At 54.0% G+C, this 27592-nt stretch overlaps 1 protein-coding gene and 2 non-coding genes across 14 annotated transcripts; all 3 read right to left on the bottom strand.

Moving 5' to 3' along the window:
* LOC120381817 (zinc finger protein OZF-like) lies at positions 1-22301 on the bottom strand. Of its 12 annotated transcripts, XM_039499967.1 has the most exons (5): positions 22149-22301; positions 19088-19215; positions 6850-8151; positions 6506-6512; positions 1-1316 (listed from the first exon to the last, which is right to left on the bottom strand). In XM_039499967.1, the coding sequence occupies exons 2-5, from the start codon at positions 19119-19121 to the stop codon at positions 593-595; spliced, it is 2067 nt and encodes a 688-aa protein (XP_039355901.1). In that variant the 5' UTR covers positions 19122-19215; positions 22149-22301; the 3' UTR covers positions 1-592. The 12 variants fall into 12 exon arrangements, with proteins under 12 accessions (XP_039355901.1, XP_039355893.1, XP_039355894.1 ...); XM_039499959.1 differs by lacking the exons at positions 6506-6512; positions 6850-8151 and adding an exon at positions 5268-5338 and having other exon boundaries at positions 1-1962; XM_039499960.1 differs by lacking the exons at positions 6506-6512; positions 6850-8151 and adding an exon at positions 5268-5338 and having other exon boundaries at positions 1-1959.
* Positions 22302-24201: 1900 nt separating this feature from the next.
* On the bottom strand, positions 24202-24273 carry TRNAM-CAU. The gene has a single exon. It is a non-coding gene; the product is annotated as a tRNA-Met (tRNA).
* Positions 24274-27182: 2909 nt separating this feature from the next.
* Positions 27183-27254, bottom strand: TRNAM-CAU. Its single transcript has one exon. It is a non-coding gene; the product is annotated as a tRNA-Met (tRNA).
* Between the last annotated feature and the right edge of the window lie 338 nt (positions 27255-27592).

Below are 27592 nucleotides of genomic sequence, written 5' to 3'. Positions count from 1 at the left end.
ACCGGTGGCCAGGACCCAGGCAGTGTGAGTGCCACTGAAAATCAGCTCGGGTGCCATAGGTTGCCTACCCCTGGGCTACTGTTTCATTTTCAACACTGATCTCATTTTATACACATTTGCATCACCGACAAAGGGTAAATTCGACCAAAAAACCTCCCTTCTATTTCCATTTGCATCATAGAGGGCAGCATTTCCCAGAGCATAGAATGAGGTCACCACGTCGGAATTAGCAAAAGACTTAAAAAAAAAAAAGTTGACAGTTCTAGACAAGGGTTTCATGGTGTTGTTCCCCTTTACAGTTTTGCTGATGATACGATGAGGTGTCTGAGTTCTGAGTGAAGCTGTTCCCGCACGCATCACTTTCCCGAGGTCTCTCCGACAGGTGGATTCTCTGACGGGGAATCAGGGCTGAGCCGTCAGTGAAGTTTTTCCTCACACTTACAACATTCACCCCTTTGTGGATTCTGATGCGGAGTAAGGTCTGAGTGGATCTTTCCCCACACTCACAGCACCGAGAGGATTCTCTCTCCGGTGTGGATTTTCTTATGATAAAAAACTTTCTTATGATCTCTGAGTAAAGCGGTTTCCACACTCACAGCGGTCCCAAAGGCCCTCCTTTGTGGGTTCTTTGGTGTCTGATAAGGTATGAGCTCTGGGTGAAGCTTTTCCCGCACTCACCGCATTCATAGGGTCTCTCCCCCACATGGAGCCTCTGGTGCGTAATGAGGCTTGAGATTTGCGTGAAGCTTTTCCCGCACTCGCCGCATTCATAGGGTCTCTCCCCCGTGTGGGTTCTCTCATGTCTAATAAGGTCTGAGCTCTGAATAAAGGTTTTCCCGCACTCGCCGCATTCATAGGGTCTCTCCCCTGTGTGGGTTCGCCGATGTGTGACCAGTTTTGAGCTCTGAGTGAAGGTTTTCCCGCACTCGCCGCATTCATAGGGTCTCTCTCCCGTGTGGATCCTCTGGTGTTTAAGAAGGGCTGAGCTGTCAATGAAGTTTGTCCCACACTCGCAACATTCATAGGGTCTCTCGCCAGTGTGGATCCTCTGATGTGTAATGAGGTTTGAGCTGCGAGTGAAGCTTTTCCCGCACTCGCCGCATACGTAGGGTCTCTCTCCCGTGTGGATTCTTTGGTGTTTAAGAAGGGCTGAGCTATCCGTGAAGGTTTTCCCACACTCACAACATTCGTAGGGCCTCTCCCCTGTGTGGATTCTCTGATGAGTGATAAGGTTTGAACTCCGTGTGAAGCTTTTCCCGCACTCGCAGCATGCGTAGGGTCTCTCCCCTGTGTGGATCCTCTGATGTGTAATGAGGCTTGCTTGCTGAGTGAAGCTTTTCCCGCACTTGCAGCATTCATAGGGTCTCTCCCCCACGTGGATTCTTTGATGTTTCAGAAGGGCCGAGCTGTCGGTGAAGCTTGTCCCACACTCCCCGCATTCATAGGGTCTGTCTCCCGTGTGGATTTTCTGATGTGTAAAAAGATTTGATCGTCGAGTGAAGCGTTTCCTGCACTTGCGGCATTCATAGGGTCTCTCCCCTGTGTGGATTCTCTGGTGCGTAATAAGTTTTAAGCGCTGAGTGAAACTTTTCCCACAGTCACTGCATTCGTAGGGTCTCTCTTTCATGTGAATTATCTCGTGTCTAACAAGGCCTGAGTGGTAACTGAAATGTTTCCCGCACTCCGCGCATGTATTTTTTCTCTTTCCCCTGAGTATTTTCTGCCGGGTTACTGTTTCTTTGAGGTCCTGGTGAGTTCCCCACCCATTCGTGGGTTTACACACGTTCTTCCCTTTCTGGTTTCCCCGTTCGCTCTCCGGCCTCTCCCAGGCTTTTCGCTGCTCGTGACTCCTGGACACGTTCCCGTTGGATCGTTGGGATACTCCCCCATTTGGTTTCACTTGCTCCACATCTTCCTGCTGGGGGTTCTGCTCCTCGTTCTTACTCACCATCCCAGCACCTGCTGGGAGACAGAGAGAAACCTCAGGACAAGGGAAGTCAGTGCTAGAGAGAGAGAGAAAATAAAAACCAGGATTTGAATTCATAGAATATCAGGTTTAGAAGGGACCTCAGGAGGTATCTAGTCCAACCCCCTGCTCAAAGCAGGACCAATCCCCAGACAGATTTTTGCCCTAGTTCCCTAAATGACCCCCCTCAAGGATTGAACTCACCAACCTGGGTGTAGCAGACCAATGCTCAAACCACTGAGCTACCTCTCTCCAAACTCATCCCTTCTATGGAAGAGAGGAAAAGTTCAATTCTGCCTCAACATCCCACCCAAACTCTCAGTGGGAAGGGAGGGAGGTCCTGCCAGGTGTCAGTCGGAGGGCACGAGGGACGTGTACCCTGAAGACACGACACTTGCTGAGGAGACTCCTGGACTTAGAAAGTTCTCGTGGTCTTTGTGGGGAATCCCGGCTCTTTCCTCCAGACACCTACAGAGTCCGAGTTTGTTTCATGTCTCCTCGCCAGTGTAGGGAACTCTAAGGATCTCTCTTTTCTGTGAGCTCTGAACATCATAACTCTTCCCCTTGTTCCAGGGTGGAACTCACATCAGGTTTGTAAAGGGACAGAAAACAAGTGAGATCAGGTAAATTTATAGGTTTATTTATTAGTTGTAGACCAGTGAAATCCCAGGGTCAGTTCCCCAGGTACACAATACTCTGCAGGGAAGGAGCCAGTAGGAAGCTCCCACCAACCCCCCCCCCCCTCGAGTAACAGTGGTCCCCACTCCTCCAACACCCGCGGTGCCCCCGGACTGGCCTCCGGCCAAGTTTTCATCATGGTGAGGATGTGGCGAACTACGACTGTTCTCAGTGTTTTCTCTGAATACTGTGTTGGTGCCTCAGTGTCCCCTCTGCAGTTCTTAATATCTAGGTGCTGGATCAGGGTGGGATTGCTGCAGAGCAAAGGGCCAGTGCACCTAAATGCCTGACTGCGCAGTGGGGGGGCAGGACCCTGTGGCCCCACCAGGACCCCGCCTGGGTGGACTCGCTGTGGGGCAGAGGATGCTGAATGCTCCAAGGAGAGACCCAGGAGGTGAAGCCGTGGGAGCTTCCTGCCCTGCAGACAGGCTGCTCCGAGGGAGAGGAGGCTCCCCAGAGTCCTGCCTGGCTTGGTGGGGAGCAGTTCCAGAGCATCGCCCGGGGGCTCCGTGACACGGGTATTTTTTGTAAAAGTCATAGACAGGTCATGGGCCCGTGGACTTTTGTTTCAGGCCCGTGACCTATCAGAGAATCACAGAATATCGGGTACTAAAAATACCCGTGACTAAAACGGAGCCTTCGTTATTGTCAAAGAAGATCCTAAACCATAAAGAAGGTAAATCCATGTGCCGGAAAGTGAAGACTCCAGACAGAGGGCAAGTCTCCCGGGCTCTGCTTCTTGCTGACAGAGAGGTCCAGAGACAATGCGAGAGTCCTGGGGAAGCTGGGAACAGGAAGCATGGGCCAGTGGGGCTCAGGGGAGAAAGGGAACAGGACGGGCAGGGATCTCACTGAATGCAGGATCTCAGCAGTGTCAGGAAAGCACCTTTGGCAGAATTAGGGAATCTAGTGAGCCAGGTGTGATGGGTGGGAGTATGAAAATCCCCGGGTGTGGAGCTGTGATGGGGCATACAGGCCCTGCACTGGACAAGAAGGAGTTAACCCCCCCCCACTCTGGGCTGAGGAAGCCACGCCCCCTCACCCCTACTGGGCACGCTCAAAGTGCTGTCTCGGTATAAAAGGGAGCCGCCCCGCTCATTCGGGGCTGACCGTGGCAGAGGAAGGACGCACGCTGCTGGCTCCAGCCGGGGCGGTGGCCAAAGCCCCAAACCTTAGGAGCTGGAGGTGCTGAGACCCAGACGGACACCTGGATACCTGCGGATGCCGTGTGGAGGCCGGAGTCCCCAGGGGTAGCGCACCCTGAGGAAGCCAGAGACCCCAAAAACATCCAGGACACAGCATCAGGGGATACGGTAGCCCTGCTGAGGAGGGCTGGTTTATGGACTCTGACCACTAGGCCATACAGACCAAGGGAGAGGGCACCCATATTGACTCTGGCCATTGGGCCGTACTGCCCTGAGGGCTAAGGGCAGGCAGGCGGACTTAACTGGGGGGCAGCGGCACCCTCGCCCTGCCCCCAAAGAAGGACGGGGCATACAGGGGCCTGTGACACGTAATGGAGAACGGGGGCACCGATCGGCTCCCGCTGAAAGGCCCCGCACGCGAGACAGCTGCCGGGTGGACAACCCCTCTGTCCTGATGAACAGCCGCTCCGACCTGAGCGGGACAAGTTCCTGAAATGGCGGCTGGAAAACCAAATTCAAATTGAGTGGCTCAGCAAGGAACACTTAACTCTCAATGGACCACGGGAGACGCCCCTCTACACTGCTCTGACTGAGCGAAGTCAGGCATGGACCTGTGCCTTGCCCATGTGACTCCAAACTCCATCTTTCCCCTGTAATTTTCCACTAGCCGTGCCGAGGGCTTTGTTTGAAACCATGGGTGGCAGAAGTTATAAAAGGCCCTGGAAACAGCTCCACGGTGCCTCTATCCTGCTCAAATCTCTGGATTCAAAGTAGAAGATAAATTCCTGGAGGACAGGTCCATCAGTGGCTATTAGCCAGGATGGCCTGGGATGGTGTCCCTAGCCTCTGTTTGCCAGAAACTGGGAATGGGCGACAGGGGATGGATCATTTGATGATTCCCGGCTCTGTTCATTCCCTCTGGGACACCTGGCATTGGCCACGGTTGAAAGGCAGGATACTGGGCCAGATGGACCTTTGGTCTGACACAGTGTGGTCGTTCTGTTTTTACTTTTTTTTAAAGAAATAGATGTATCACTCGATTTCCCCTCTCGCTTTGGGGGAACCACTGGGAGTGAGGAAGTTAATTCCTTCTCCGGAGCAGGGGACGTAATGGTTCTTGGTGTAACATTGTCCCATCCAGGTTGGCGTGGATACGCCGACAAGAAACAAGAAACCTATCTCCAGGCTGTAGGTGTCCCTGGGGGGCTTAGGACGATAGTGACTTCCCATGCATCCCATGAAGCGGGCGGTAGCCCACGAAAGCTTATGCTACAATAAATTTGTTAGTCTCTAAGGGGCCACACGTCCGCCTGTTCTTTTTGACTTCCCTCGGTAATTCTCAGCACTGACAGGTTGCTACGGATAGACGTTACCACTCAGTCCTTTCTAAGAAAACCTACTTTATTCGTCAGGGAAAAATCATGGCAGAGAAAACGTATTTCAAACAACAGAAGCGACACACCTGCTAACAAGCTTACCAGGGTTCAGCCCAGCTCTCACACGGGCTCTGACAACTGTAGTCTTCTCTGACCCATGTGTAGGGGAAACCCTGGGATTATAAATTCATTAGCACTTCAGCTTAGAACAAACAGTCTTACAAAGCCCCAGTCGGCCAATCCTCCTCCCTAAGGACAGGGGCCCTCGGTAGACCAGGGAATCCGTCACAAACCTCGGTGAATTGTTCCACTGGTTAATTACCCTCACTGTTCAGTCAGCACCACTTCATTATTACCAAGTCAAGTTATTCACAAAACGTTTTCCCCGTTTCAATGACGCTAGAACATCCAGTCTTCTCCTCTGGAGACAATCCCAGCTCAGCAGCAAAAAGCTTTCCCGATAGATAAAGGGATGAAAACACAGAACCACCACTCTGTGTGTTTGTGATCCATTCAAATCTCCCCTCCGGGTCTCTGACACTTTCGTCTCCAGCCCTAGTGAGTCTGGTTTAAGATCAAATTGTGATTCCTAAGCACGGAGAGCCGAGAAGACTGCGTCATGCGACACTTTGGGAGGTGGAAGGGAGGTTACGCTCCACTGTGGCTCCCACAGAAGCTAAGTCGGCTGGGTTGAGGGGGGGATTGAATGGTGATGGAGAAGGAGGGAATCCATCAAGACCACCCTATACCCTTCCCGTGTCACGGTGGCTGAAATGACACTTCCATCCTCTCCCTGCTCCAGATCTTTGGTATATTTTTAAATGAGAAAAATGGTAGGAACAATATAACCCAGGGCACCCAGGAATGAGACAGTCAGTCACCAAAGGGGGAACTCCGTGACTCTACCAATCGCTCCGCTAATGGGAGTAGAAGTCGAAATGTGATGCTCGGAGTTTTGTCTAGACTAGAAAGTGTCGATGAGGACAGGTCAAGGTTCGTTAACCCTGACCATTATACCCAGCCTACGTTGGCGCTGCAAATATAGTTATCTTTTTACATGACGACAGCTACCTCCAGCTAGCTAACCCCTGGGAAAATCCCACAGGAGACAAGGCCCAGGGAGATTTTACTTCAATGTAGCAAGCAAAGTTGTAGTGGGGGAGATCTAGGTTGGATATTAGGAAACACTATTTCACTAGGAGGGTGGTGAAGCACTGGAATGGGTTCCCTAGGGAGGTGGTGGAATCTCCTTCCTTAGAGGTTTTTAAGGTCAGGCTTGACAAAGCCCTGGCTGGGATGATTTAGTTGGGGTTGGTCCTGCCATGAACAGGGGGTTGGACTAGATACCTCCTGAGGACCCTTCCAACCCTGGTATTCTGTGATTCTATAAGATGATGGGCCCCCATCTCCCCTACCTGGGGCTGATGGACATTCCTGGTAGGAGGGACACACATTGTCATGACTCAGGACGAAGGAGCGGATAGAAAGGACCAAGGGATTCACTCCAACAGTGTGTTACTCATCTCGGGGGAGCTGCGAGTGATGCAAAGAGCCTTGAAGGTCACTAGGTAGGAATTAGAAACGTATTAAAAAAACGTGGTGGGTTTTTTTTGACAGCCTTAGACAAGGTTTTTATGGTGCTTATCTCCCCGGTGGAGACTCTGGTGCCTAACCAGGTGGGAGCTCTGATTAAAGCTCTTCCCACACTCCGAGCATCGATAGGGCCTCTCCCCCGTGTGGATTCGCTGATGGATGATGAGGGTTGAACTCACGCTGAAGCTTTTCCCGCACTCTGAGCATTTATAGGGTCTCTCCCCCGTGTGGAGTCTCTGATGCGCGACGAGGGCTGAGCTCACGCTGAAGCTTTTCCCACACTCGCAGCACTCGTAGGGTCGCTCTCCCGTGTGGATCCGCTGATGTGCAAGAAGAGCCGAGCTCTGAGTAAAGCTTTTCCCGCACTCGGGGCAGCTATAGGGGTTCTCCCCCCTGTGTATTCTCTGATGCTGAGTGAGGTTGGAGCTGTCGGTGAAACTCTTCCCGCAGTCGGAGCAGGTGAAGGGTCGATGCCCCGTGTGAATTCGCCAATGCGTGACAAGGTTGGAACTCACGCTGAAACTTTTCCCGCATTCGCGGCACTTATAGGGCGTCTCTCCCGTGTGGATCCTCTGATGGCGAATGAGGGTGGAGCTCCGACTGAAGCTTTTCCCGCACTCGCAGCACACGTAGGGTCGCTCCCCCGTGTGGGTTCGCTGGTGCCGGATGAGGTCGGAACTGTCCGTGAAGCCTTTCCCGCACTCGCAGCACTCGTAGGGTCGCTCCCCCGTGTGGGTTCGCTGGTGCCGGATGAGGTTCGAGCTGTCCGTGAAGCTTTTCCCGCACGCTGAGCACGTGAAGGGCTTCTTTCCCACGTGAATTCTCCAGTGCGTGATCAGGTTGGAGCGTCGGTTGAAGCTCTTCCCGCACTCGGAGCAGGAAAAGGGGCGATTGCCCGTGTGGATGGTCTCGTGGGCGATCAGGTTGGAGCTCACGCTGAAGCTTTTCCCACAGTCCGAGCACCGGAAGGGTCGGTTTCCCGTGTGCACGCTCTGGTGGCGAACAAGGTGCGAGTTCCGACGGAAGGTCTTCCCGCACTCGCCGCACTGGTGGGGGGGCTCTCCGGCACGGATTCTCTCGTGTCGAAGAACAGCTGAAGGGCTACCGACGTTTTCTCCCCGCTCAGGGCGCGTGCGGCCTCTCTCGCTTGTGGGGTTGCTCTGCTGGGCTGTGGTTTCCTTGTGACTTCCCTGACAATTACCCGCTTTCTGCCTCGGCTCCGTTCCCTGCTCCCTTTCTGGCCTGTGCCGAGCCTCACAACCTTTCCCCTGCTCACAACTCATGGACACAATCCCTTCAGATCTTTGCGATAACGCCCCGTACGCTTCCACGGGCTCAGCGTCTTCCTGCTGAGGGGTCTGCTCCTCATTCTCACTCACCATCCCATCACCTGCTGGGACAGAGAGAGAAACCTCAGAAACAGGAAGGGAAAAGGGTGACGCCGAACACCCGGGTCTTCGCACCCTACACACCACCGCCATGATTTTTGTGTGTGCAGACAATATGCCTTGTGGGGTATCGGTTGAAAATGACCAACACACTAACCAATAATATTATTGCAAACGATACGTAATATAGTGGAATTATACATACTCGCAACGTTTGTGCTTTGAAGTCTGGGGCGAACGGGCATTTAAACTAGGCCTGTCAACGTAAACAGAGCTCTCCAAGTAGGGTTATCGGGTTGTAATTTAAAATACATCCAAGGGTCATGGAATATCAGGGTTGGAAGGGACCTCAGGAGGTATCTAATCCAACCCCCTGCTCAAAGCAGGACCAATCACCCCCTCTCCAAGCCAAGATTGAGTAACGTTTCAGCACAGCGGTGGGGTCGTTTTTCCGGCGGGGGCGTGTTACATGGGGATAAAAGGTTGTTTAGGGGTAGCTGAGATACTACAACTCATTGTCCCAAACAACATAATGGGGATTTTATTGAAACGAGAACAAATGGAACTTGATTCTACAGTTACATTAAATAGATGAATATCTATAATAAAAACGGTACATAAATACACAGTCACCCTAGAAAACGTACTACTGAGTGTACTTCAGTATAACCTTCTAAATAAAGAAATCTCTCTATCTCGGTACGCACCGGCGATTAACATAAGAACATAAGAAAGGCCGTACCGGGTCAGACCAAAGGTCCATCTAGCCCAGTATCTGTCTACTGACAGTGGCCAATGCCAGGTGCCCCTGAGGGAGTGAACCTAACAGGCAATGATCAAGTGATCTCTCTCCTGCCATCCATCTCCATCCTCTGACGAACAGAGGCTAGGGACACCATTCTTACCCATCCTGGCTAATAGCCATTTATGGACTTAACCTCCATGAATTTATCCAGTTCCCTTTTAAACATTGTTATAGTCCTAGCCTTCACAACCTCCTCAGGCAAGGAGTTCCACAAGTTGACTGTGCGCTGTGTGAAGAAGAACTTCCTTTTATTTGTTTTAAACCTGCTGCCTATTAATTTCATATGGTGACTCCTAGTTCTTGTATTATGGGAATAAGTAAATAACTTTTCCTTATCCACTTTCTCCACATCACTCATGATTTTATATACCTCTATCATATCCCCCCTTAGTCTCCTCTTTTCCAAGCTGAAGAGTCCTAGCCTCTTTAATCTCTCCTCATATGGGACCCTCTCCAAACCCCTAATCATTTTAGTTGCCCTTTTCTAGTGCCAGATTTCTAGATTATCTCATAGGTTCCCCTTTCCCCAACTATCTCGCTGGGGGCGGTGTAACACCCACGTCGGTCTTTGAGCCGCGAGTGCCTTCCTGAAGAAATAGACTCGACCCCAGCGATGCTTGCTCAGAGGGGCGAACGTTAGACCAAAACCATTGGTCCGGCTCTCCGGGACCATGCGAATCAGTGATAAGAGACAGCCCGGACCGACGGTCAGGAACAGACAGGAACGGATGCTCAGGAAGACAGGCGTCAAATATGGGCTGACTCGACGAGCCGGCTTTAGACTAAAGGGACTTTTTGCTGCACGTCTGTCTGTCCTGCTCCGTTTCAGTCTCTCCGGAATTTTTCTGTCCCAGTTTCTCTTCTCCCCTCTCCCTGTTTCTCTCAGTTTCTCTCCATCTGTCCCTCAACCATCCCCTGTCTTCTCCTCCAGGTATCACCACCCCCCAACACACAGACACACATCTTCCCGGAGGGAAGAGCTAATCTCCTGCTCCATAGAAAAACACCTTCATGAATATGCTAGTTTCGTTGAACAGGGGGTTGTGAAAAAACACGTGGGAAGCCACCTCTTGGCAAACACTTAGGGGCTGTGACGAGACAATGCCTGACCCGTTAGTGTATTTTGCCAGCTTGCGCCAGTCAGCTTACAGAACGAGTTTTGATGAACCGGGCCGAGGCCTGGGACCCAGAAGATCAAAAGGACTAGGGAGACCAGACAGCATATGTGAAAAATCAGGATGGGGGTGGTGGTGGGGAAATAGGAGCCTATATTAAAAAAAATACCCCAAAATCAGGACTGTCCCTATAAAATCGGGACATCTGGTCACCCTAAAAAGGACTGGAGCAGTTTAAGAAGCGATTCCTTTTCAGGACGGGGCTGGCAGTTCATGTAATTGTTTGTCGGGGGGGGGAGACAGACAGGGGGACCCCACTGAGATGGCTGAAGAAGCCAGGCCTGCCTAGCTGCCCATCAGGGGACGGCAGGGCCTTCGGATGAGAAAGGCAGGCGTGGAGACGGCTATTTTAAAAATCCTTTTTCCCCTCTTATCCTTCCCACCCCCCTCCACCGCAGAATAAACATTCCTGTGTTTGTCACTCTGCACTGCTGATCCCGGACACCCCGAGGGACGAGCCGCGGGTATCTGCACGGTCTGGGTAAACACAGTCGCTACCCGGGGTATTTAGTCCAGAGGCCAGTCGAGGAGCCGGAGACTTGCAGAATTTTATTCCCGGAGGAGGCCTGGCACGTGATAGGGAGTGGAGTTGTTAATTACCCGCTCAGGCCGGGGGGAGGGAGGGCTGATGAGCTACGGAGCTCGTGATCTCATTTGCTGAGAGGGTCGTTAGAAAGTGTAGTAAGACGAGGCCCTGAAACAGAAGCCTTGTATCTAGGGTGATCAGATGTCCCGATTTTATAGGGACTCTCCTGATTTCGGGGGCTTTGCTCCTATTACGCCTCACTCCCGTCCCAATTTTTCGCCCCTACTTGTATCAGAGGCCTGGCCTGAGGCCTGACCAGACGCCAGGGTCAAGACTTTGCTAACATAAAGCGAAGTTCAGCCGTGAGCCAGAGGCAGGCCCGGCTCACAGAAGTTGGCAAGAAGGCGGCTGCTTAAAGCACGTACACACGGCACCCTGACGCGTACAGGGGCTGCACCTCAGTGCGTCAGGAGGGATGTGTCACCTGTCTGTACCTGTGTCTAAAAATGCATCCCTGTGCGGGCGTCTCTGTCTGGCCGAGGGGGCCGTGGAGAGTCCCGCCACTGACTGAGCCGGGCCATTGTCAGGGGGGCACACATTCGTAGTATGTCCTGGAGAGTCTGCGGGGGAAACTATTACCGTGCTTCGTTTGACAATGGCCTTCGTTCCTTATCGGAGCCAGTGGTCATTGGGGGGTTCTCTCGGGGTCCGCTGTGCCAGCGATCTACAGAGCCGGGGCAGCGCACAGAGGGAACACGCACGCAGCCGACTGGTATCAACACTGAATAGAGCAGAGCACCGCACCGGTGGCGTCTGGCAACAGAAAGCAGCCGCGAGGAACGGCCAGGGGGCGGCTCGCAGACCCCGGGAAGAAGAACAATCTCGGGATGGTGAAAGGGCCGAGGACGAGAGCGGACGGCGGGGCTGCAGGGTGGGCGGGTCTGGTGGAGGGAATATACAGAAAACGCAGGGCAGCGGCAGCAGAGAGAAAGCATCTGAGGCTGGGGGTGTGGGATCTACGGGGTCAGAGGGGAGCGTGGGAGAGCTGTGGGGGACGATATGGCGAGGTGGGAGGGGGTGGTCGTGGGGGCTGTGGTGGCCAGAGCCCTGTCTGAGCCCCCCTCCATTTCCCCAGCCAGCGCCAAACTGAAACTCTCCAGCTCCTCCTCTGGCCTTCGTCCCTTTCCTGGGCCAGGAGGCCCCTGGTCTGTTTGTTCTCCAGTTGGCACCTTGCCGGGGAGGGCTCAGGCCATCAATGGCCAGCAGACAGGGTGTCGGCCATTCTCTGTGCAGACCCATCGCACCGGCCCTCTCGGGCTCTGCTCCAATCACCCCCCCTTCTCCCCCCACCTAGATACCTAAGAACGGCACAGGGGACACTGAGGCACCCACACCGTATTCAGAGAAACCATTAAGAACAGACCCACTTCGTCACATCTATGCTTACGAGCGTACAGAGGCCCAGCTGGACGGCCGTGAGACCGCTCGTGTAGCCGTGTTACGCCGACAGGAGACAGCTCTCCCGCCGGTGTAATAAAACCAGCGCCTCCCACTTACGCCGGCCAAACGTCTGTTGCTCAGGGAGGGGGTGGTTTTTTTTTCACACCCCGTGAGCGACAAGTTTCGTGGACACAAGCGCCCGTGAAGACACGGCCCGACTCCCGCTCTGTTTCCCTCTCTCAATCTCCCTGCCTCGGGAAGCCGCAGATTGAAAGCCCAGGTGGTTCGTAACCTTTGTCCCAAGCTAGAAATTTTTTCTCATCTCCGTACTAAATCCTGGTTGCTGCAGATGAAGCCAATTACTTCGGTCCGAGCTCAGTGGACAATGGAGAATAATTGATCCCCTGTTATCTTTATAACAGGACTCGGGGCCCCCACTCGGGACCTTTCAGAGGTCATGTCTGAGGATAACGAGGTAGCTTGGTGGATGTCTACTTCTGAATGGATTCGAAGCAGGGCAAGGTTGCATTTGCCCAGGCCAGAGAAAAAAGGCATGACGGTAATTCAGAGAGGAGAGGACGTGAGCTTGGAGAAGAGTTTTCAGCCGTGTGGATGGATAGGAGAGGCCAGATCTTGAGGACGTGACGCAGAAAGAAAACGCAAGATGTAGACGCGGCCTGGATATGAAGACGGAGTGAGAGGTTTGCGTCGAGGATGCGGCTGGGTTTACAGGCCTGCAGGACAAGCGAGACGGTGCTGGTGTCTGAAAGCGACAGAGAAAGGAGGTGACGGGACGGCTTGGGGGGGGGTGGGATATTACGAGCTGTGTTTAGCCGTGATTTTCACGGCTGGTCTTGAGCTGATGGCGAGAGATCCACGAGGAGAGGCCAGAGACAAGCTGAGGCTTTCGCTGGCTCTGGAGCAGAAGCGGCAGATCTGTGAGTCGCCCGCGCGGAGACGGTAGCCGAATGCGGGCGCGCGGATGGAGATTACCCAGAGGAAGAGAAGGGGGAGGAAGTGCTGGCTCTGAGCTTTGCCGAGGGAGAGGTCATTAGACTGCTCCAAATCTCTGACTCCCTGAAACCTTCCCTCCCCGCTCCCAGGTAACCCAGATCTCCTGCCCAATCCTCCCACCCCGCTGCTGGGCGCTCCACCCCCTGTTCCCCCCCCATCTTCCTCTCCTGCAGCCAACCCCTCTACCTCTCCCCAGGAGCTCACCTCCCCCACTCCCTTCCTCCTCCCTCCTCTTCCTCAGCCCACCCTCCCCGATTCCCCCTAAGTCCTGTTCTTCCACACAGCCCGTTCCTTCCTCTCACTGCTCTCAGCCCTCATAGGAACGGCCATTCTGGGTCCATCCAGCCCAGTGTCCTGTCTGCCGACAGCGGCCAGTGGGTGCCCCAGAGGGAATGAACAGAGCAGGGAATCATCCAGTGACCCAGCCCCTGTCGCCCATTCCCAGCTTCTGGCAAACAGAGGCCAGGGACACCATTCCGCTCATCCTGGCTAATAGCCACTGATGGACCTGTCCTCCATGAATTTATCATGTTCTTTTTTGAACCCTGTTATGGTTTTTGCCTTCACAACATCCTCTGGCAAGGAGTTCCACAGGTTAACTGTGCGTTGTGTGAAGAAATACTTCCCTTTGTTTGTTTTAAACTTGCTGCCTGTTCATTTCATTGGGTGACCCCTAATTCTTGTGTTATGAGAAGGAGTAAATAACACTCCCTTATTGACTTTCTCCGCACCCATCATGATTTTACAGACCTCTATCATATCCCCCCCCTTAGTCGCCTCTTTACCAAGCTGAAAAGTCCCAGTTTTATTAATCTCGCCTCATATGGCAGCTGTTCCATACCCCAAATCATTTTTGTTGCCCTTTTCTGAACCTTTTCCAATTCCAATAGATCTTTTCTGAAAGGGGGCGGCCACATCTGCACGCAGTATTCGAGATGTGGGTGTATCATGGATTAATACAGAGGCAATATATTTTCTGTCTTATTCTCTATCCCTTTCTTAATGATTCCCAACATTCTGTTCGCTTTTTTGGCGGCCGCTGCACATTGAGTGGATGTTTTCAGAGAACTATCCACAGTGACTCCAAGATCTTTCTCGAGTGGAAACAGCTAATGTAGACCCCATCATTTTATACGTCTAGTTGGGATTCTGGTTTCCAATGTGCGTTACTTTGCATTGATCAACACCGAATTTTATCTGCCATTTTGGTGCCCAGTCACCCAATTTTGGAAGATCCTGTGACGTAACTATCTGGATTAGTTTTGTATCATCGGCAAATGTTGTCACCTCCCTGTTCATCCCTTTTTCCAGATGGTTTATGAACATGTGGAACAGGACTGAGCCCAGTACAGACCCCTGGGGGACACCACGATTTCCCTCTCTCCATTCTGAAAACTGACCATTTATTCCTACCCTTTGTTTCCTCTCTTTCCGAGCCACGAGAGGACCTTCCCTCTGATCCCACGACAGCTTCCTTTGCCTAAGAGCTCCCTGTTAGTGGCACCCCATGAGCACCAGCCCCCCATCGTCGTCTTCCCTCCCACTGCTCCCTGCCGTCCCTTCTCCCAAGGACTCCTGGAGAGGAACCCCACACGGTCTCCTGTCAGCAGATGGTCCCCCCTGACTGCCCCAGCCTCCAAGCAGTAGCAGATGGGCAGATCGGTGATCGCTGGGCTTGGAAAGATCAGATTTGTAACGGTACATATGGACGAACAGTGATTGCACCGGACATTCACATCCTGATGGAAGAATATATCTATCGGTAAATCATCGATATTTCCAGCTAGGCAAACTACGAAAAAATGCTGCATAATTTCCCTGAAATGGTGAAAATTTGAATCATAGACTATCAGGGTTGGAAGGGACCTCAGGAGGTGTCTAGTCCAACCCCCTGCTCAAAGCAGGACCAATCCCCAACTAAATCATCCCAGCCAGGGCTTTGTCAAGCCTGAGCTTAGAATCATAAAATATCAGGGTTGGAAGGGACCTCAGGAGGTATCTAGTCCAACCTTAATAACCGCTAAGGAAGATGCCACCACCTCCCTAGGTAACCATTTAAAATCATTTAAAGTCCAGGACCTCCCTGGCAGTATTCTCGGAAATGGTTCCTGTCCCATGCGCAGGGCTGGTAAGAGAGCAGAACTGAAAACGCTCCATGTGTGGATGAGACAACAGTGGAAGGAGGAGGGATTTCAGTTTATTAGCAACTGTGGAAGAACTCCCCCCGGTCCCTTCGCCACCTAGAAGCTGCAGGGCCGTGGGAGCCAGAGAGCCCCCCACCCTGAAGTAAGTGCCCCTCCAACCCTCTGCCCCCTCCCACCCACTCACGGACTTCCGTGACCGACTCGCATGCTTACTCATGTCACACCGATTTTTAAAAAGTATTCCAGAAGCAATCCTGAGACACTACAAGCTGGTGAGCCTACCTTCTGTTCTGCGCAAACTGGTAAAAAAGGATTGCAAAGAACAGAATTATCAGCCGCAGAGATGAACATGATTTGTTGGGGGAAAAGAGTCAATTCTGCTTTTGGAAAGGAAAGCCACGCCTCACCAATCTATTAGAACTCTTTGCGGGTGTCAACAAACATGTGGAGAAGGGGGATCCAGTGGATATAGTGGACTTGGACTTTCAGCAAGCCTTTGACACGGTCCCTCACCAAAGGCTCTTAAGCAAAGTAAGCAGCCATGGGATACGAGGGAAGGTCCTCGCATGGATCGGTAATTGGTTAAAAGATGGGAAACAAAGGGTAGGAATAAATAGTTTTCAGAATGGAGAGAGTTAAATGTCGGGGTTCCCCGAGGATCTGCACTGGGACCAGAAGTTTTCAACGTGTTCATAAATGATCTGGAAAAATGGGCGGCAAAAAAAAAAACCCACCCCCCCAAAATCTCAAGAGTTAAGTCATAGAATCATAAAATCTCAGGGTTGGAAGGGACCTCAGGAGGGATCTAGTCCAACCCCCTGCTCAAAGCAGGACCAAACCCAACTAAATCATCCCAAAGCAGACTGTGAAGAGTTACAAAGGGATCTCACAAAACTGGGTGACTGGGCAACGAAATAGCAGATGAAATTAATTTATAAAATGACGGGGTCTAAATTAGCTGTTACCACTCAAGAGACGGATCTTGGAGTCACTGTGGATAGTTCTCTGAAAACATCCACTCAATGGGCAGCGGCAGTGAAAAAAAAACTCCGAATGTTGGGAATCATTAGGAAAGGGATAGATAATAAGACAGAAAATATCATGTTGCCTCTCTATAAATCCATGGGACGTCCACACCTTGAATACCGCGAGCAGATGTGGTCGCCCCATCTCAAAAAAGATCTATTGGGCTTGGAAAGGGTTCAGAAAAGGGCCACGAAAACGATTCGGGGTCTGGAACGGCTGCACAGGAGGAGAGATTAAAATGTATATATTTGAGCTGGTCAATTTAGGGCCGGTCTACGCAATTTTAGGCTGGCTTCATGACGTCGCTGTGAAAATGTCACGCCCTGGGCCATGTAATGGAGCCGAACGGAAACACTGCTGGGTCTATGGAAGAATTCTTTCAACTACGATCTCACCTCCCCATCAGTGTCGTCTGAGTCGACACTACAGTGCAAAACATAACACAGACCCTTAAAAACGGAGGTGGCTAAGGGGTGATATGACAGAGGTCTACGCAATCACGAATGGAGTGGAGACAGTGAACAGAGAAGCTCCATCATTGGGGATTTTTAAGAGCAATTTGGACAAACACCTCTCGGGGATGGTCTAGATAATACTGAGTCCTGCCGCGAGAGCAGGGGACGGGACTAGACAACCTCTCGAGGTCCCTTCCACTCCTACGAGTCCATAAGTGTTATTCACCCTGTCCTGCAACACCAAAAGCAGAGGTCACCCAATGAAATTAATAGGTAGCAGGTTTAATACAAATGCAAGTATTTTTTCCCCACCGCTCTGGAGCTCATTCTCGTGGGATGTTGTGAAGGCCAAGACTATAACAGGGTTCAGATAAGTTCATGGAGGATAGATCCATCAATGGCTACTAGCCAGGATGGGCAGGGAACGCAACCCCATGCTAGAGGCAACCCTAAACGTCTGACTGCCAGAAGCCAGGAGGGGAAGACGTGTCCATCACTCCACCTGTCCTGTCCCTTCCCTCTCGAGCTCTGACATGGGCCACAGTCGGAGGAGAGGATACGGGGGTTGGTCTGACCGGTAAGGCTGTTCTTATGAAAAAAATATGCTTAAAACCCACCGTTTTGAGCAACCGCGAAACATTAAATTGATAAAAATTGGGGGAAAAAAGCTTAAAAATAAACACTGATCTTATCCAAAGTATAAAAATGAAAATCTAATTCTGCCTGGCCATAGCATCACTTTCTGTTTAAAAGCCAAATATTCTAACTACTCTGAAATCCACAGGCTTACTCGGATTGTCTTCAAATTCACCGCGCACCAGGGGAGTGCGGAGCAGGGTCGGTGGGCGTTATCTGATCACGGTGCTCCTGAAATACAGACTGGCCCAAACGCAGCTTTTTACAAAATCTCCTTGCTCGGATAATATTTCCCGTGCAGACCTGAGGCTGAAACAACGGTTGAAATCGTCCCGACCGATCGCAGCGGCTTAGCATTTGTGTCAGATAGTCCAGGGCACCCACCGCCTCTTTGGGAAGGCGTTTATAACGATATAGTTTGCGATTTCAGATTGCCGAGGAAACCTGAGGATGTCAAAAGCACATGAAATGCAGCGAGTTTAAGGCTCTGTTAATAGCCAGAGCCACGCCCCTAACCGACGCGGGTACGCCGGCTGATCTCTCGCATAGACACACTTAACCGGGGCAGAAAAGTCCATTAAAAACCGAAATGCCCATAGCTGCATTAATGCAGGGCTGTCCGGTGGGGGGAAGTGGGGAAATTTGCCCCGGGGCCCACAGGGGCCCCCACTAGAGTTTTTCGGGGCCCCTGGAGCAGGGTCCTTCACTCGCTCCAGAGGCCCCGGAAATCTCTCGCGGGGCCCGGGCCCCTGGATCTTCTTCCGCTCCGGGTCTTCGGTGGCTGAGGTGGAAGGACTCCCCCGCTGCCGAATTACCGCCGAAGCAGGACCTGCCGCCGAAGTGCGTGGTCTTTGGCGGTAATTCGGCGGTGGGAGGCCCCTGCCGCGGGTCTTCGGGGCACTTCGGCAGTGGTTCCCAGAGTGGAAGGACCCCCCGCCTCTGAATTACCGCCGAAGCGGGGGCCCCCCGCCGCCGAAGACCCCAGGCCCCCTGAATCCTCTGGGTGGCCCTGCATTAATGCAGAGTTGAGCTTACCGAGTGGTACCGTCACCCACACGCCTTCTGGGTGTGCTGTTCCGGCCCGGCACCGACACCACTTCGAGAGCTTAAGGCGTTTGCTTAATGGCCAATTGGCTTTCAGCTCATGCCCTAAGCTCCAGACGATCCCCAGTTTGATCCCGCCTGCCGACAGCTGGGGTCCGTCTCCTTCCAGCGTGGCTGCACAAAAACCTCTGAAAACCAGGAGAGGAAAAGTACGCCACACAACCTTAACTCTGCCCTCCCATCCGCCAGCACTGCAGCTGGCAATAGCCACCCGGAAGAGTTCAGGAAGGGTAGCGTAAAGGTTAACAAACTACCAGGGAAGAGGTGGTAAGCGGAGGCATCGACTCAGAAGGAATCCTGAGGGTGACGGGCTTAGTAACATGTTGCAAGTCTGTCCTGGACCGCGTGCAGCAGATTCAGTGCCGCGAGTGCAGGCCACGGGTAGGAAGCTTCTATTCGCTACACTGGACCTGATCCCAAGTTTTGCCTTAGCAAAGAGAAGACGTTAGCCGGTCGTGCTGTACCGCACGTCTTCCCAGCGCGCTCTCAGAGCGTTAGCGTGCGTGTCGCTGGCACGTTGCTGAAACAGGGCAGAGTTAAGGTTGCGGCGCGGGAGTGACGTGAACCTTAACTAGTCATTTCCCCGTCTAAGAACCGAGGGGACGGGACTCCTTACCCAGCGAGGTCACCGTCTCGTAGTTCTCCTGCATGACGGCTCTGCAGAGGGCTCTTTGACGGGGGGTCCAGCAGAGCCCCCTCCTCCCTGGTGAAATACACAGCCACCTCCTCGAAGGTCACCGGCCCCTGAAAGAGCAAGAGTCCAACACTCAGGACCTGCTGCCCCACTCACAGCCCCACTGTTCATGGGGGAGAGGAGCCAATTAAATGGAAGCTCTGGGTGGATCGCACTCAACAGAGTCCCACCCCCACCCTGCGGAGCTCAGGTGTGGGGAGAAAGAGGGGGCCCCTGGTCTCCCCCAGCAGATAAACAGGGGCAGCGTCTTCATAGTCCTCCCAAACCCACTAGACTCCTACAGTGGTTCAGAGGCCCCGGCAAAGTCCGCGGAGAGCCCCCCCCCACCCGGTACAGATTCCACTGCCAGCCGCTGGATGGGGGGGGGCGCATCTCCACCAGCAACCCCCTGATAATCCCGACCTCAGCTGGCTCAGGGACACCCCTGGTCCCCCCCACCCTGCCGTTTGGCTGAGAAAACACGTGACCGAGTCTCTGAACCAACTGTTAGAAAAGTGCAGAAGTCACTTTATTTATTTGGGGTGGGAGGGGGCTTTTCCTCTCTCTCTCCTCCTCGCCTTGTTCACAGAAGGCGAATCTGCCCAGGGATGCTGCAAGAAATGGGTCCGGGCAGGTCAGAGATCGGCCACCTGCTTCCCCCACTTATTTCTCCCACAGGGTGGGGGTAATAGGAGCCTAGGTAAGAAAAAGACCCCAAAAATCAGGATTGTCCCTATAAAACCGGGACATCTGGTCACCCTACCCCCTTCCGTCTCTCCCCCTCTGGCTGGGAAAGTCCCATTCCTGGGTCGTTTGCTCCCCCGTGGCTGCTTTGGGGAGGAGAGATGAGGGGCGGGTGGGGCAGACCTACCTGGGGGAGCAGCCGCTAATGAACCCCCCTCCCCTCGGGGACCGCTCCCGATCTCATTCATCCCGGGTTAATCTGGAGTCACTCCTTGTCCTTTCTGAATGAACACGGGTCTGAAGGTTCGTCTGCACCCCGCCGATTCACGTAGGTTAACGGAGCCTGGGCGGGGGCTAATTCACCAACAGGCCGCAGCTCGGGGCGACGAAGGCAGGAAATGGGCAACCGAGAGGGCTGCTGGGAACATTTGCGCCCGGCTACGCTGGACCTGATCCCAAGTTTTGCCTTAGCAAAGAGAAGACGTTAGCCGGGCGTGCTGTACCACACGTGTTCCCAGCGCGCTCTGTAGCCGGGCAGGGCAGAGCGTTAGCGTGCGTGTCGCTGGCACGTTGCTGAAACAGGGCAGAGTTAAGGTTGTGGCGCGGGGGTGACGTGAACCTTAGTCATTTCCTCTTCTAAGAAGTGAGGGGACGGGGATCCTTACCCAGCGAGGCCACATTCCAGCAGATCCCCTTCCCACCTCTCCCCCTGCCCCGATATCGAGGATAAGGCACCCGTTTGCCTTCCAAACACGTGACGTTCTTACAGCTTTGAAGGGAAACCGGTGGCGATTTCATAGCCAACTTTGTAAGCGGACAGAAAGTTCTCCCCACCCCGGCCACAGAGGGGATGCTGCGTGAACAGGAGAACGGAGGAACCAAACAAATATTTTACGGCATTTCCATGCCTATCACTGGTCGGTACGGGCCACCAGGCGCCCACCCCAGAAGCAGCTGCATCTCGGTGCTGGCGGGGGGGAAGGAACCCCTGATGGGAGACGGGGGTCCGTCCGGTGAAAAGGGTGAGGAGAACGTGAGGGTAACGTGGAGATGCAAGGTACCAGCTCTACACAGGGCATCCCGCTGAGGCGAGAACGCCTCGGGTTGTGCCATCTGGGGAAAAGCCTGCTTAGCAGCTGGCAGACCCCGGTCCCCCTACCGAGAGGGGGCACCACTCTTTCATCGACCATTTTAAACGATTCTCCAATGAGAAGCACGTCGATTGGAGGATAATTTAACCCCCCCGCGTCTGGAGACCGTCTCGGGGCAATAGGTTCCTTCCGGGAAAAGCGGCTGTTGTCACAATTCAACCAGCTCCGCACCTGAGGGTTTTTAAGTGGTAATTAGGCGGGACGAGGCAACCCCGGAGATTTCACACGCGTGTCCTGTCACGGGAGAGACAAGGGGTTGGGTCACTTTTCACACGTTAAACGGAAGTGGCCAACGGGACGAGGCGCTTACAGGGACAATTAACAGCTAACGAGGCGAAATCCGTGTGACTTTCATAGCCGTCCTCGATCGCGGGAAAGGGGGCCCGTTTGCAAGGAGTTTAGGGCCATAGTAAAGAACGGGACGGGGAAAGCGGAGAGTCGATGTTCCGATTTCATAGTTAGCGACGGGAAAAGCGTCAGAGACACGAGGGCCCGTTTTTAGGGCGTTTCGAGGGCTCTTTGAGACGCGCAGACAAAACAGGTCCTGAACTTGTGCCGCAGACAAAACAGGTCCCAAATAGTCCTGTATTTTGATCAAATGCTGATGACACGGGAGGGAAAAACCCCGAGATGGGAGGCCCTGTTGCTGGCAGGGAATCGCCCCCTCGTCACCACCCCAGAACCAGCCGCAAGCTACCCCAAGCGAGCAGGGGATTGGTGGGTTTCCCGGCTAACCCACGTCCAGGAGCCGCATATCGAGAAGGTGGAGGGGACGAAGGCAACGCATTTGAGAAACTGGGGGGAGGGGGGGCTCTGTCCCCCCACCAGGAGCAGACCCAGCCCTGGGCACCAGCTCCGGTCCCGCCCCCACAGCAGGGCCGCCCAGAGGATTCAGGGGGCCGGGGGCAAAGCAATTTCGGGGGCCCCCTTCCATTAAAAAAATAAAAGTTGCAATATTATAGAAAACTAAATTCTCGTGGGGGCCCCTGTGAGGCTCGGGGCAAATTGCCCCACTTCCCCCCCCCCGGGCAGCCCTGCCCCACAGCTGCATTAGCAGCCAGGGGGCAGATCCTGGGGGGCTGGGAGATTTAATGCCCCCAGGTGCCCTGGGGCAGAGAGTCACTTTCCTGCAAACCCCCCAGCACGTTCCCACGGTCTCTGTCCATTACCTGGCTCCGGAGCGGATGCGGGCTGAGCCCGGGGGGGCGCTGGTCCCAGCTGGAGAAATCCCCCCCCCGGCCGGGCAGGGAGGGGGTAATGACGCCCCCCCCCAGCACAGACTCGCCCAGTGGCTGATGCTCCCGGTTCTTTGTTCTCCTTGCTCCTGCCCCCAGCTACTCCTGCCTCCTTCCTCCCGGCCCCAGCTCCTTCCTGTGCCTGCAAACCCCCAGCCCCTTCCTGTGCCTGCAACCCCGCTCCTGCCTCCTTCCTCCCAGCCCCCAGCCCCTTCCTGTGCCTGTAACCTTCCCCCCCCCCCGCTGCTCCAGCCCCTTCCTGTGCCTGCAAATCACATCCCGCTGCTGCGGCGCTAGCTGGGGAGGGGCACATCAGCCGGGCTCCGGCGGCCCCCCCCCCCCGCGCTGCGGCTGCCACCCAGGGGTGCTCCCCCCCCAGCCCGGGCAGGAGACCGGGCTGCCCTGAGCTCCGGCGCGGTCTCTGCCCCCCCCCCCCGGGTTTGGTCCACACGCGGCGAGCCGCAAACCCGGTCCCGTGGCCCGGCTGGAGCACGAGTCCGCGCGGCGCCCGAGCGTCCACACGGGGTGGCCGGGCCTGGGCCGGGAGAGCAGGGCACCGGGGGGGGGGTACACAGACCCACCCCCCCACCCCTGTGCAGCCTCTGTGCCCCGCTCCCAGCCCCTCCTGCCCCCAAAGCCGCTCCCACCCCCACCTCTTTCCACCCCCAGGCCCGCCCCTCCTGCCCCCAAACCTGCTCCCACCCCCTGCTCTGCTCCAGGCCCCTCCTCTGCTCTGCCCCCCAAATCCGCCCCCACCCCTTCCCCCAAACCCCCACCCCTGTCCCGCCCCTCCCCACCCCACCCCTTCCCCCAAACCCCACCCTGTCCCACCCTCCCCAAAGCCCCACCCCTGTCCCACCTTTCCCCACCCCCACCCCTTCCCCAAAGCCCCACCCCTGTCCCACCTCTCCCACCCCCACCCCTTCCTCAAACCCCCACCCCTGTCCCACCTCTCCCCACCCCCACTCCTTCCCCAAACCCCACCCCTGTCCCACCTCTCCCACCCCCACCCCTTCCCCAAAGCCCCACCCCTTTCCCACCTCTCCCCACCCCCACCCCTTCTCCCAAACCCCACCCCTGTCCCACCTCTCCCCACCCCCACCCCTTCCCCAAACCCCACCCCTGTCCCACCTCTCCCCACCCCTTCCCCAAAGCCCCACCCCTTTCCCACCTCTCCCCACCCCACCCCTTCTCCCAAACCCCACCCCTGTCCCACCTCTCCCCACCCCACTCCTTCCCCAAACCCCACCCCTGTCCCACCTCTCCCCACCCCACCCCCATCCCTTCTCCCAAACCCCACCCCTGTCCCACCTCTCCCCACCCCCAGGCCTGCCCTTCCCCAAGCCCCCACCCCATGCCTACTCCTCCCACCCCCGCTCCAGGCCACACCCCCACCTCTTCCAACCCAATTCTGCCCCCTTCCCCCGAGCCCACCCTCTCCCCCCCACCCCAGCACTGCTGCATGCTGCAAAACAGCTGATTGCAGTGGGTGGGAGGCGCTGGGACGGGGTGGAGTTGATCAGGGGGGTCCACCAGTGGACTGGAGGTTTTTGGGGTGCAGGCGGGAGCCCCACTGGCTGCCATTTTCCGCTCAAAGTCCCTTCCAGGCCGGTGGTTGTACGTCTGGGCCTTTCTCCCTTCGTTGAATCGCTGTGAAAAAGTAAATGGCAAGAGAATCGGTTCCTCTTTCCTATGTGCAAAAAAAACCAGGAGTACTTGTGGCACCTTAAAGACTAACAAATTTATTTAAGCATGAGCTTTCGTGAGCTGCAGCTCACTTCTTCGGATGCTACAGCTCACTTTTTCGTGAGCTGCAGCTCACGAAAGCTCATGCTTAAATACATTTGTTAGTCTTTAAGGTGCCACAAGTACTCCTGGTTTTTTTGCAGCTACAGACTAACACGGCTGCTACTCTGAAATCTTTCCTATGTGGCTCAAGGAAAAGCTGCATTAATTATTCCCAGGGCTAAGAGTGAAAAAAGGTAACTAGCAGAGGATGGTTTCGATCCATCGACCTCTGGGTTATGGGCCCAGCACGCTTCCGCTGCGCCACTCTGCTGGGTGGGTTTTTTTTTTCCAAAATCTGACATGTTCAGAAGCTTCCTCTCTGCTCTGTCATGCATGGGAGCCGTGCACTGGTGACAGAGAGAGATCACACGGGACTTGTACAATCTTTTCAAGCAGGTCAATTTGCACAGATTCTTTTCAGCTACCAACTAATGAACTGAAATCTGAGACGGTTGCAGCTTTAGGCAACCTCCTATCCCCCCCTGGCTTTTCTGTGAGCAAGACACATTCAGTTGGCTGAAAACCCCGTGCTTCACGGGAACAAAATGTGAATCGATTTTATGTCGTTTACCAGGAAACGTTTACAACGTGTTTCTTCAGCTCATCTGGGTTAGCACCAACTCGAGCTTCCGACAGCAGCTTCCAAAAGCCAGTTTGCGGCCAAGTTTCAATACCTCTCTCGGCAGGAGAGGTCTGAGCAGTTCGCAGAGGCCTGTCGATTTTTCCAAAGCCCGTGAAACGCAACCCCAGAGCGTCTGTTAAAGCGACAGGCCAATGGAGCTGGCTGCTTATTTTATTATTTTTTTTCCAAGGGGCAATTCCAGTTTTCGAACGCGGCTGAACTATTTTTAAGCTCGCGGATGACTGAGGGCAGGGTCCTGGCTCCCTGGAATTTAGGCCAAGATGGGACCTTAGTGAAATCTGCCGTGTTTCGACCACAATCCGCTACCGCTGCGTGGTCCCTGGGGCGTTCGGGGTTGTATTTATTAACCTCCCTTTTCAGGACGGGTGGGAGGGCGAGGGGTTGAGGCACAGATGCCGCGCACCCCCCTGGGGAGCTACGGGGGGGTTGAAACACCAAGAGCTGTAGGCGTCCAGGTCGCTTTCCCCACCTGGGCTGGGTGGCTTCTTGCTCACCCCTGTGGGGGTGCGGAGGAACTTGGGGGGACGGGATGGATGGGGGAGCGAGCCCCAGGTCATGTGGGCATGGGGAGAGGTGCAGGGTTTAGGAGCACAGGAGAGGGCGCATTGCAGCATCAAGTAAGTGCGGCAATACACCCCTTTCAATACAAATTAAACACTGGGGGGGAGGCAGTGGAGATGGGGGTGTGGGGAGCCCGCGGGGGCCAGAGGTAAGGGGGGAGCACCGTGCCCGCCGGGGGACCAAAATACAAGTTTTCCCAGGGCTCCATTTCCCCTAAGACCGGCCCCGGTTTAGCAGGTGGCAGAGGGCAAAACCCCAGGCAGACGGGATCAAAGTTACCCCCGATGGGCTGAGCCTCGGTTGCCGAAATTGGGTGGGGGCCAAGGGGGCCTTTTCTGTTTCCCCCACTCGCAGGACTGGACGTCTCAACCCCCCACCTCCCAGGGCCGTGTCCCTCAAGGCACCAGGCATCCCCCTGCCTGGGCCCGTTTTCATTTGCAGACCCCTAAAGGAGTGTCTGAAGGGAGGGGCGGACCCCTTTGGAAATCATAGCTCCCCACGGGTTGAAAGCCGTGGTAACGACAACGTTTCACGGACCCCTTCAGGGTAGTCGGCAGACCCCTGGGACAAGGCCGCTCTTCCCAATCTAAGGCCGGGTCTGCTCTTCAAAGCATCTAGGGTTGCGTCCGTGTCTACTCCAGGAGGCCGCTTCCGGTGAAGGAAGCAGCCTGCTCCACCGACATAAGGATTCTACCTCCAAAAGAGACGCCAAAACTCTCAAAACTAATTTAATCCAACCCCCCCGCTTTTATTTTGAGAAACCCTCCCAAAACCATCGCTTGGGCTCAGAGTCTTCAATCCGAAAATACATCCGGAAGGAAAAATCTGTGCCTAAAAGAGAACATCCTAACGGCTGAAATATACGCACCAGAACGGTTACAGAGCTTTTCACGGTAGCAGCCCTATTACGCAAGGGAGTTGAACTAACAACTCTTTCCGTAAACTCACTCTTTCCGAAGAGGAGATGTGAGATATGTCGAGGAGTAGCCATTGCGCTGGTTTAATGCTGAATTAAAAATAGTTACCGACGTTGCAACTCTCGCAGGCTGTCGTGTGAACAACCCGTGTAGTTAAAGCCGGGGGGGCTCTGCATTTGAATTTAATTTTAAATGAAACTTCTTAAACATTTTTAAAACTGTATTTACTTTACAGACAACAATAGTTTAGTTCTATATTATAGACTTATAGAAAGAGACCTTCTAAAAACATTAAAATGTATGACTGGCACGTGAAACCTTAAATCAGAGTGAATAAATGAAGACTCGGCACAGCACTGCTGAAAGGTTGACGACCCCTGGTCTGTCCGTTCTTTACATGGATTTTCCCCTGTCAAAAAACAGAGAAAATAACATGTTTAAGACATCGTAAAACTGACGACAATCCTTAACTCTTGGTTTTGCAGAGGTCAGGGTGGGACGAGACCTACCCACATGTGCTGCAAAAGTTAAAGCTACGAGGTCGAGCTGGCGGGTGAGGGGAACACGATGACAATACATAAAAGGTTGTCAAAAGAAGGGTGGAGAAAAATGGTTCTTTTTAACCTCTGAGGACAGGACAAGAAGCAATTTGCAGCAAGGGCGGTTTAGGTCGGACATTAGGAAAACCTTCCTACCTGTCAGGGTGGTTAAGCACTGGAATAAATTCCCTAGGGAGGTTGTGGAATCTCCACCATTGGGGATATTTAAAAGCAGGCTGGACAAACCCCTCTCGGGGATGGTCTAGATAATACATAGTCCTGCCGCAGGGCCGGGGACTGGACTAGCTGAGAGCTGGAGGTCCCTTCCAGTCCTGCGGCTGTATGTGATTGGAGTCCTCGCCCATCTGTCTCCTTAGAGGAGGGGCCGCGCGGTGGCTTTCTCCCTTCGTTGAATCGCTGTGGAAAAGTAAATGGCAAGAGAATCGGTTCCTCTTTCCTATGTGGCTCAAGGAAAAGCTGCATTAATTATTTCCAGGGCTACAAGTGAAAAAATGGTAACTAGCAGAGGATGGTTTCGATCCATCGACCTCTGGGTTATGGGCCCAGCACGCTTCCGCTGCGCCACTCTGCTGGGTGGGTTTTTTTTTAAATCTGACATGTTCAGAAGGTTGCTCTTTGCTCTGTCGTGCATGGGAGCCATGCACTGGTGACAGAGAGAGATCACACGGGACTTGTACAATCTTTTCAAGCAGGTCAGTTTGCACGGATTCTTTTCAGCTACCAACTAATGAACTGAAATCTGAGACGGTTGCAGCTAATTAGGCTAACAAACCTCCTATCCCCCCCTGGCTTTTCTGTGAGCAAGACACATTCAGTTGGCTGAAAACCTCGTGCTTCACGGGAACAAAATGTGAATCGTTTTTATGTCGTTTACTAGGAAACGTTTGCAACGTGTTTCTTCAGCTCATC

This window comes from Mauremys reevesii, linkage group 14 (assembly GCF_016161935.1).
Source record: "Mauremys reevesii isolate NIE-2019 linkage group 14, ASM1616193v1, whole genome shotgun sequence".
Taxonomy (NCBI): domain Eukaryota; kingdom Metazoa; phylum Chordata; order Testudines; family Geoemydidae; genus Mauremys; species Mauremys reevesii.
Note: the sequence above shows the minus strand (reverse complement) of the source record. Positions and strands in the feature narration are given on the sequence as shown.

What these genes read in the sequence shown, in the direction of transcription:
- LOC120381817 (XM_039499967.1), bottom strand. Translation starts at nt 19,121, where the DNA reads ATGCAGGAGAACTACGAGACGGTGACCTCGCTGG. An exon ending in CGAGACGGTGACCTCGCTGG is followed by an intron (nt 8,152 to 19,087) that starts GTAAGGAGTCCC and finishes TCTCTGTCCCAG; the next exon opens with CAGGTGATGGGATGGTGAGT.